The following is a 10,574-nucleotide window of genomic DNA, read 5'->3' on the forward strand; positions in this document are numbered from 1 at the left end:
GTTCCAGGACACCCAGGGCTACACAGAGAAACACAGAAAAAAAAAAAAAAAAAAACAGGGGTCTGGGGATCTGTAGCTCAGTGAAGGGCACTTGCCGAGTGTACACAAGGCTCCGTTCAAACAACAAACAGAACAGAGAGCACAGACACTAAAGCAAATACCTACTTATTTTACATGTATGAGTGTTTGTCTACGTGTATGTACATGCAACGTGTGCATGCCTGTGCCTGCAGAGGCCAGCAGACATCAGATCCCCTAGGATTTGAGTTACAGATGGTTGTTAATCATTAAATCATTATGTGTGTGCTGGGAACTGAACCCCATTCTTCTAGAAGAGCAGCCAGTGCTCTTAACTTCTGAGCCAGCTCTCCAACCCATACTTTGAAAAAAAAAAAAAAAACATAAGATACTGAAAAATTAGCTTGTATTTTCCCTGCCCCACTCCCGAAATTAGCAATTTTTATAAGATATGCTGGTTCCTATTAAGAGAATATATTTAGAATATGTAGTGGAAGATCTGAGTACTAAGTGTGTTCATACCTACTTGGCTTTCATTGCTTCTGGGTCCTGCCAGTGTGGAACTATTGTATATATGTGGGTATTCATGTCCCACATAAAGCCCATATTTAATCATGCACACACACACACACACACACACACACACAATTAGTTACTTTTCTATTGCTTGATATAACACCATGATTAAGGTAATTTAGAGAAGAAGGAGTTTCTTTTGGACTTACGGTTCCAGAGGGATAAGAGCTCATCATTGTCATGGCATGGTGGGTCAGGGAGGCATGGCATCAGGATCAGCTGGGAACTTATGTCTCCAACCATAAGCAGCAAATAAAGAGAGTGCCCTGGAAATGACACATGACTTTTGAAACCTTAAAGCCCAGCCCCAGTGACATACCCCTTCCAATGAGACCATGCCTCCTAAACCTACCCAGTGTAATCACCTAGAAACTGAGTGTTCAAATGCCTGTAGCTATGGAGGTCATCTCAAACTACTACTGCTATTCTACACACACAGGCTTGTGTGATTATAAGACATGATGCTTAAATTCCAGTCCAGTGTGACCAGTTCCAGCCTTGTCTAGCAGTGAAAACCTGGTCAGTGCTGCTCAGACCGCACGAGCATCAGGTTGTTTCGGAGTCGTGTGTCCATGCCCCTCAAGTGGCAGATGTCCTAACCTAAGTTAGAGATGTCCTAACTGGACTGCCTGGGTCCTCTGGAAGAACAGTCAGTGCTGTTAACCAGTGAGCCATCCCTCTAGCCCTGCATTTTCCTTTTCATTTTGTCCTTTTCGCTCCTACTTCAAAAGATGACCAACTCGCTACTTTCTGTTCATCCTTTCTACGTCTTTACCAGATGCAGGGCCAGGTACTTGTACATTTTATTACACTCCCAGCTTCCTGGATTCTTGTTTATTCCCTGGTTTAGTTTACTTAAAAATATATCCTGGAGTGTCTGGAGGTGGTGGCGCACGCCTTTAATCCTAGCACTCAGGAGGCAGAGGTAGGTGGATCTCTGAATTTGATGCCAGCCTGGTCTACAGGGAGATTTCAGGACAGCCAGGACTACACGAAGAAATCCTTCCTCAAGAAGAAGAAGAAGAAGAAGAAAAAGAGTATATCCTGGAAATCACTCCAGTGTCTAACTTAAGTCAATAGCATGGTTTAGTTTATACAAGTAGTACTTTCTTGACGGTCACCCTCTAACAGAGGGACCTCACAGTGGCAAATGGAATTAGTTGCTAAGGAGATATTATGCTTCTGAATGACACCAGCCCTGTACTCTGGTTGAGGGTCCTCATGGGCTTGTTTATTTCTCTGGTATATTTCATCCCCTCACTTTTCTCTTCTAAAAATACAGATAATGTTACCTTGGAAGACTTGCTGTCTAGGGGTGTGGGAGGACCTAAGACTAAACGAGTTTGTCAGCAGACAGGCTTTACAGATTACTTTGTTGTGTATGCACATGATCGTGTGGGCTTCTGAAATGCCTCATTTATAGAAGTAGATGTGAGGAGCTAGAGAAACTTAACTGTAGTTAAGAGCACTTGCTGCTCTTTTTTTAAAATATATTTTTTATTGATATTTATTGAGCTCTACATTTTTCTCTGCTCCCTTCCCTGACTCTCCTCTCTCCCCTTTAATCCTCCCCCAAGGTCCCTATGCTCCCAATTTACTCAGGAGATCTTGTCTTTTTCTACTTTCTACTTCCCATGTAGATTAGATCTATATAAGTCTCTCTTCATGTCCTCATTGTTGTCTAGATTCTCTGGGATTATGGTTTGTAGGCTAGCTTTCTTTGCTTTATGTTTAAAAACCACCTATGAGTGAGTACATGTGATAATTGTCTTTCTGTGTCTGGGTTACCTCCTCAAAATAATGTTTTCTAGCTCCATCCATTTTCCTGCAAAATTCAAGCTGTCATTATTTTTTTCTGCTGTGTAATATTCCATTGTGTAAATGTACCACATTTTTCTTATCCATTCTTCGATCAAGGGGCCTTTAGGTTGTTTCCAGGTTCTGGCTATGACAAACAAAGCTGCTATGAATATAGTTGAACACATGTCCTTGTGGCACGATTGAGCATCCTTTGGCTATATACCCAAAAGTGGTATTATTGGGTCTTGAGGAAGGTTGTTTCCTAATTTTCTGAGAAATTGCCACACTGACATCCAAAGGGGTTGTACCAGCTTGCATTCCCACCAGCAATGCAGAAGTGTTCCCTTTACTCCACAACCTCTCCAGCATAAGTTGTCATCAGTGTTTTTGATCTTGGCCATTCTTATAGGTGTAAGATGGAATCTCAGAGTTGTTTTGATTTGCATTTCTCTGATGACTGAGGATGTTGAACATTTCCTTAAGTGTCTTTCAGCCATTTTAGATTCCTCTGTTGAGAGTTCTCTGTTTAGGTCTGTACTCCATTTTTTGTTTTTGTGTTGTTTTGTTTTTTCGAGACAGGGTTTCTCTGTAGCTTTGGAGCCTGTCCTGGAACTAGCTCTTGTAGACCAGACTGGCCTTGAACTCACAGAGATCCACCTGCCTCTGCCCCCCAAGTACTGGGATTAAAGGCGTGCACCACCAGGGCCCGGCTTGTATTCCATTTTTTTTATTGGATTATGTGATCTTTTGGTGTCCAATTTCTTGAGTTCTTTGTATATTTTGGAGATCAGACCTCTGTCTGATGTGGGGTTAGTGAAGATCTTTTCCCATTCTGTAGGCTGTCGTTTTGTCTTGTTGACCGTGTCCTTTGCTTTACAGAAGCTTTTCAGTTTCAGGAGGTCCCATTTAGTAATTGTTTCTCTCAGTGTCTGTACTGCTGGAGTTCTATTTAGGAAGTGGTTCCCTGTGCTAATGTGTTCAAGTGTACTTCCCACTTTCTCTTCTATAAGGTTCAGTGTGGCTGGCTTTATGTTGAGGTCTTTGATCCATTTGGACTTGAGTTTTGTGCATGGTGATAGATGTGGGTCTATTTTCATTTTTCTACATGTTGATATCCAGTTATGCCAGCACCACTTGTTAAATATGCTTTCTTTTTTCTATTCGATATTTTTTGCTTCTTTATCAAAGATCAGGTGTTCGAAGATGTGTGGATTGATATCTGGGTCTTTGATTTGGTTCCATTGGTCTTCCCGTCTGTTCTTATGCCAATACAAGGCAGTTTTCAGTACTGTAGCTCTGTAGTAGAGTTTGAAGTCAGGGATGTGATGCCCCCAGAAGTTCTTGTATTGTACAGAATGATTTTGGCTATTCTGGGTTTTTTGCTTTTCCATATGAAGTTGAGTACCGTTCTTTCGGTCTTTGAAGAATTTTGTTGGAATTTTGATGGGCATTGCGCACTTGCTGCTCTTGTAGAAGATCCCGGTTTTGTTCCTGGCGCCCACATTTGGCAGCTCACAGTGCCAGTAATTGCAGCTCCAGAGGATCCAGAGCCATTCTCTGGTCCTTGCAGGTACTTCTTCACTCATGTTCTCATACCCATACATAGGCATCTGTGATGGAAATAAAATGGCTACGCCTTTCTTAAAATTGGTGTGAAGCTTTGGGGGTATCTCGGTTGCAAGTTGCATTCTTGCTATCCAGTGTTTCTTGTCTTCTAGTTAAAATACACTCGCCCTGGGTTGCCTACGTTCAGCCAGGAAGTACTGCACAAGTGGAAGACGGATATCAAGAAGTACCATCGCATCCAGTGTCCTAACCAGGTGACTCCTCCTCTTTCATTGTATCAGTAATAATATCAATTCTGGAGAGCCTGCTGCTTTAGTTCCTGATTATTTCGTGATGAAGTACTTGAACTGTGTGGAAGCGTGCGACCATGATTTAGTTTGTTCAGAACCGGTACCACCATAATTCTGATGATCATCAGGATAGCCCTGCTGCTACATGCAGCGTCATCTGAGGTCACTCATGAGCAGTGAACTGCAATGTCCCATCAGCTGCGTTCCGCTGAGCATGGGCACTCCATCTGGCCTCTCTGTCTGCAGAAGAGCAGGATTGCCCTTGGGGGACATAAGTGACCATCTCCAGACACAGAAGTAGACGATGCAGCCCTTCTGAGGTCCCACTGCACAGTTTGTACAGTGTCGTTTCATAGCTCCTGTTGGTCGATTGCATCACAGGGGTGTTCGTGCCTTTTCTGTTTGTGGCACTGTGACCAGCAACTTGCAGAAGGAAGAGTCATTCGGGCTCACAGTTCTAGAGGGATAGAATTTGTGTGGTGGGGAGGATAGCCACAAGGGGCAGGTGTGGTAGCAGGAACAGAAAGCTGAAAGTTCATGCCCTCAAAAGCAAGCTTGAAGCCGAGAGCAAACAGGAAATTGATTGGGACTAGAAATGCTTGAGTCCCACCCCCAGTGAAGTGTAGTCTACAACTTCCCAAACAGCGCCACCAGGTGGGGCATATGGGAGCTGTGGGGGTTTGAATGAGAATGCCCCCACAGGCTCGATTTTTTGAATGCTTACTTCCTACTTGGCAGAACTATTTGGGAAGGACTAGGAGATGTGGCCTTGTTGGAAGTGTGTCACTGGGGACAGGCAGGCTTTGAGGTTTCAAAAGTCCAGGCCGTTCCCAGCTAACTCTGGTTCTACTTCCAATTTATGGGTAACGTAAGCTCTCAGCTACTGTTCCAGTACCATGCTTGCCTCTCTATTGCGTCCTTCCCACCATGGTGGTTATGGCCCACCCTCTGAAACTGTAAGCAAGTCCCTAATTAAATGCTTTCTTTTATAAGCTGCCTTAGTCAATGGTGTCTCTTCACAGGAACTGAGTAACTAAGACAGAAGTCTGTGGGGGAATATTTCTTAATTCAGGCCATTGCCAAGGGCTAACCCAGACTCAGAGAAAGTGCGAATGGACTCCGCTTCTCAATGGTAGTGCGGCAGAGACTTGTTGCTATCTTTAAAATTGGTACCAGAGCTGATAGTGTAGTCCTTTTGGAAGGAATAAATACAAATGTAGTTGATAGAGTTATACCAAATAAAACATAGCTCCGAAACTTTGGGTGTTCTGTTACATATCAGGGAAAGGGAAAGGGACAGCCCGGCCTTGCCGTTTGCCTTCTTTACTGTCTTCTCTGTTGGGTTTCCTCCTCACCCCTGTCCTTTCGTGTGTGGCACTGGCGACTGATCTTCTAGCTCCTGGTGTGGAATTGGCCCGTGTAAATGATTACATTGCTCAGAAAAGGTTCCTGTGTGCAGGACTCACCTTGCTGCTTTTCTTTTTCAGGGTTGTGAGGCTGTCTACAGTAGTGTGTCTGGCCTTAAAGCTCACCTAGGCTCTTGTACACTGGTTTGTAACATTTTCAGTTTACTATCGTAATGTGCTCTCTCCAGTAGTCAGGCGTGGATGAGAACTCGGCTTAGATGAACAACTGGTCATTCTGTTGGTCACCATCTTCAGAGGCTGCCCTTTGACCTCAGTGTTGTGGGCATTCTTGGTCTCATACTGAGTGGTATAGCAGGGTGCATCAGGATACAGAAAAGGTCATGCCTTGCTCATGTAGAGAAAGCTCTGTGAATTCAGAGTCACAACCAGAGACTGCTTCCTTCTCCCTGATCCTTGCACTGGGCCTCCCTTGCCTTAGTTTGCCATAATCTACCTGAAAATTTTTTTTGGACTGGTGAAGATCCTTCAAACCCATCCAGACTCTACTGGCCCCATGGGATGTGAGACAGGACAGGGCTTCATGCTAATAACCACTCATCTCTCTGAACCGTTTCCATGGTGACCCAGGTATCCTACCACCCATGAGCCATGGGAAATGCTGCCACTTTCCAGTCCCATTCAGAAGTATCTGCTCAGACAACATGAGCACCATGAAACGAGCAGCTTTAGGAGGGGAGAGAGAGGTCTCAGTGTGAGGAACCAAGGGAGGTGGAGGCATCTCAGTAGGTTTTTTGTAGCAGTGCTTAGGAGAGCATCATCTTGATGCTGGTTTCTGAGTCCTTAAACTAAGTACTTTGGATGATATCCGTCTCATTTGGGATTTCCAAGGCACCGTTTGCCACCACGGTTCACCGTGCAAAGGACGGAACCTAGTGCCCCTAGTGAACTTGGGGAGTTTGATTATTGGTGGGGGGAATCAAAATAAGCTAAATGTGAAGCAAAAAGTAGCCAAGAAAGTAGAACCAGAAACCACGTCTTGGAACATAGGGAAGGAGAATGTCAGGTTGTGTCCTGGCACAGTGGGTGTTGGCGCAGAGCGGCCAGAACAGGTGTGTAGAGGGGAAGAGGTCTCAGCTGTTTCTCATAAACTCTGCCACCATGTTGGACCATTCCCCATGATTTCTGGTTAAGTAGACTCCCCCGTTCATTACCCACAGTCCCTGCACAAAGCCCAGGTATGTTTTCCTGAATTTACCTCTAATTCTCTTTCTGTCTTTGAAACAGGGCAACTTTGTGGCTGGAAAATACAAGTGTCTTCTGTGTCAGAAAGAATTTGTGTCCGAGAGCGGCGTCAAGTATCACATCAACTCTGTCCATGCCGAGGTGCGGGCTCTTTCCCTAGTGTCTTTGTAGCCTCGTGTGTCCCGTCTTCCAGCTGTAAGAAGTGGACCTTGTCCCTGGCTTCATGGACTAGGACTGGCAAAGAAATTAAGGTTGAGAACTCGCCAGGGTTCAAATGCCCTATGAAATTAGGAGTGTAAATGGTATTTTTCTGTGAAGATATTTGAGCTCACTATGGTTGGGCCTCTTTGAGCCCCTATAATTAACTGTGATTAAATGAGACCAATTGGAAGTCAGGTTGGGCTTACATGTTTGATCTTGTTTTACTGCCTTTTCTTCTGACAAAAATGCAGATGTTCTAATACTTTTCAATAATTTGTTTTTTTTTTTTTAATTCTATGCACATGGTCATTTCGCCTTCATGTTACGTCATGTTTTGCCTTATGTTATGTTACCATATGATGCCTGGTGCCTGGCCAGAAGAGGGCTACGGCTCCCCTGGAACTAGAATTATTAGGTTGTGACCCTTGTGGGTGCTGGGTCCTCCGCAAGAGCAGCCAGTGCTCCTAACCACTGAGCAATTCCCCAGCCCACCAACAACTAGTTTTTGATGCTTTATATATTATTGCATAACACAACTCTGAATCAGAGATGCGTTCATCTTGGCCCCATCAGACCCTGTCTGAGAAAAGAAATAAATAGCAGTGAGTCTTTGACATGCTCCGCTACCAAGTCTTCCTGTGTCTTTCTCACTGAAGGCATATCAGTTTGGACTTCCCTGTTTCAAGAGCTCATTAGACATAGGTGCCAGTGCCTGTTGCCTTCCTTCTGTAGTTGGGAGGCTTCACTTGCATTTGGGACTTTGCTGATCTGTCCTGTGGTAGCACTCCTCTGCCCTAGCCATTTCCAGTGAGTTGATAGTCCCATCTATGAGACTAAGTTTGCTTACTTAGTTAGATTTAGGCTTTTGCATTTCCAGAAGAATATTTTATGATAAATTTCCTCTACCTCATAATTTTCTAAATGAGACTCAAAGAAATCAAGTGACTTACAGAAAGCAGAGGAAAAGAGAATTGCACTCGGGATCTGATGTTCCTGTCACTATAGTGTCATGAAGTGAGCATCCCTGTGATCCAGACCTTCCATCCCACGGTATTACACGGAAGGAGGTGACGGGTGACATCATGCCAATAAATAAATACATTCTATGATCACAACCTTTTTCATTTACTGTGTGAAGTTGTGTGCCTGCATGTATGTATGTGTATCACTTTGAGCTGGTGCCTGCAGGTGTCAGATCCCCTAGAGCCGTAGCTACAGCTGGCCGTGGGATGCTGTTAAGCTGGGAACAGAACCTGGCTCCTCTGGAAGAGCAGAGTGCTCTTAACTGCTGAGCCATCTCTACAGTCCAGGTTTTGGATTTTTGAGACAAGATCTTAATGCAGCCAGGCTGCCCTCAGACCTGCTGTGTGTCCAGAAATGATCCTAAGGGCTAGGAGTCCAGACATGCACCACCACACTGTGTCTGGATCACATATTAAATTCACAGAATCCTGCATTACATGGTACTTGCTAATGAGAACTGATGCATATTGGATTTCTCCGGTTTAAAATGGAGCCCCAAGGTCCCACGTGCTCCCCTTATTCCTGTGCTATATACCTGACACTATCTTCTCTCCGTTCTTCCTGTCCCTTCATTTTATCCTCTTGGTGTTTCTAAGTGGTCCCCATTTCTGCTCTGACCCTTTTAGGATTGGTTCGTTGTAAACCCGACAACCACCAAAAGCTTCGAGAAGCTGATGAAGATAAAGCAGCGGCAGCAGGAGGAAGAGAAGCAGCGGCAGCAGCACGGGAGCCGGCGGTCTCTGAGAAGGCGGCAGCAGCAACAGCGTACTGAGCCCGCAGAGAGCCAGCCGGAGCCAAGGGCAGGGAAGGGGCAGGATGGGAATGAGGAACTGGTGGTGTCGACTTTATGTAAGGGAACCGAGCAGGAGCCAGTGCCAGCACAGTCCCAGAAAGCAGAGCCCGCCAAGACCACTCACAAACGAGGGAGGAAGTAGGCAGCCATTGAGCATGCGCCTAGGAGAGTGGATGTGATGCTGTTGTCATGGAGACACGTGCAGGGGAGGCCTGAGTCCTGGGGCTGAGTGAAGATGCTTTCAGCTGCTGCTGCTGGGCTGTGGCTCTCAGCTCCTCTGTGTACATTTCACGTCTTCCTGACTAGTTCACTTTCACCCCTCCCTGCCTTAGTAGGTTCGTATTCCCATTAGAGTCCTTTTGCTTTTTCCATTGTCCAAAGAGCTCCCCTGGGAAAGCATCTGCAGGCCCCGGGCCCTGCACAAGTTAAGAAACCTTTGGCTGGCTTTCTTTTTCTTTCCTGTCTGGGTTACGAATGTTATTGGAATCTTTGTTGATCTAGTGTCTACTCCGTCATTTAGCGTATAAAACAGTTCCAAACTAATCTTTTTTAAAACAAACTGTGACAGGTTTTATCCTTCAGTGTGTGTGACATAAGAGGACTGGAAAGAACTGCCACTTGTGTTACAGTATGACCCTGAGCCCCAGGAAGCAGAACCTGGCAGACGATACTTGTCTATAATTTTCCTGTTGAGAGGAAGAAAATGATTTAGCACGAGAAAGCTAGATGCTCACTATGCTTGGAGCAGGGACTGACTGGACCCATAGGCATGAAAGCACAGCCTTGGGGGTCTGTGTCCCAAACACTAAGGTGAGAAGAAAGGAAAGAGCAGTGGTCGTAATGGCTGCCCCGCTTTCCTGGGTTCCCAGGGTCAGTGCCCTGGGAGCTTGCCTTGGGAAACGACTTAGTCCCGCTGTGTTGACTCTGACTCGGTGCCCTGGCCTCTGGAAATGCCACCGAGGTTGCAAAGCAAGGTGAGCTTTCCCTCTCCCTGCACTTACCTCACTTGTTAGGCCACACCTACTTAAGTCCTCACCCAGGGCATTAGCCCGCCTCTATCCCCCACAGTTCTGAGACTGTTGTTTTACTGTTTTGTATATGGAGTTCTATCTGCTTTATATTGTGAGATTTTTGACACCAGATGTATGTATTTCTCTGGAGCTGGAAAGAGTGGTCTCTCTCTGTACCCCATGCCTGTCTGGTGGTGTTCGGTGGGCTCTCTCCCCATGAGGGTGGGTATCTTTGGAACATGGGTTAGAGTAAGTAGCCTTGTTGTCGTGGTTCCGGTTTCTCTTCCCCCTTCTGTGTAAATATTGTTCTTCTATATTCCTGCCTATTGTATGGCATCTGCCACTTACAGAGTTAACCTTGATCTGGACAAATACTACCTTTTCAAACTCGGAAAGGCTGTTTGCCACTCTGAGGTCTCTGTTCTCCGTGCTCCTCTATAGCTTTATTGTGTGCTTTGTGAAGACCACTTTTCAATAATGGGGCATTAAATCTTCAACTGGGCACTGCCAGAAGGGGTCGTTTTGAGTCGAGGAAATGATGTATTTGTGCTGTTTTTATTCCTGCTCACATCCCTAAAGCTCCTGTAGTAGATGAGGTCGAGGAGGAGAAATGAGAAGCTGTGTGAAGTTCTAGTGACAAGGACTTGGATAATATTTGTCGATGGCAAATAAAATGACTCTGAAAGTT

General features: G+C 45.3%; 1 protein-coding gene across 3 annotated transcripts in view; it reads left to right on the plus strand.

Annotated features, from left to right (window-relative positions):
• The window catches only part of Znf512 (zinc finger protein 512), a 42,263-nt gene extending 31,689 nt beyond the window's left edge, over positions 1-10,574 (plus strand). For all 3 annotated transcript variants that reach the window (XM_050132029.1, XM_050132030.1, XM_050132031.1), the window contains 4 exons: positions 4,113-4,214; positions 5,738-5,800; positions 6,902-7,000; positions 8,710-10,574. In XM_050132029.1, coding sequence (XP_049987986.1) covers positions 4,113-4,214; positions 5,738-5,800; positions 6,902-7,000; positions 8,710-9,018 — 573 coding nt within the window. In that variant the 3' untranslated portion in view covers positions 9,019-10,574. The remainder of the gene's footprint in view (positions 1-4,112; positions 4,215-5,737; positions 5,801-6,901; positions 7,001-8,709) is intronic.

Source organism: Alexandromys fortis, unplaced genomic scaffold (genome assembly GCF_014885135.2).
Source record: "Alexandromys fortis isolate MF-2015 unplaced genomic scaffold, M_Fortis_MF-2015_v1.1 scaffold_362, whole genome shotgun sequence".
Taxonomy (NCBI): domain Eukaryota; kingdom Metazoa; phylum Chordata; class Mammalia; order Rodentia; family Cricetidae; genus Alexandromys; species Alexandromys fortis.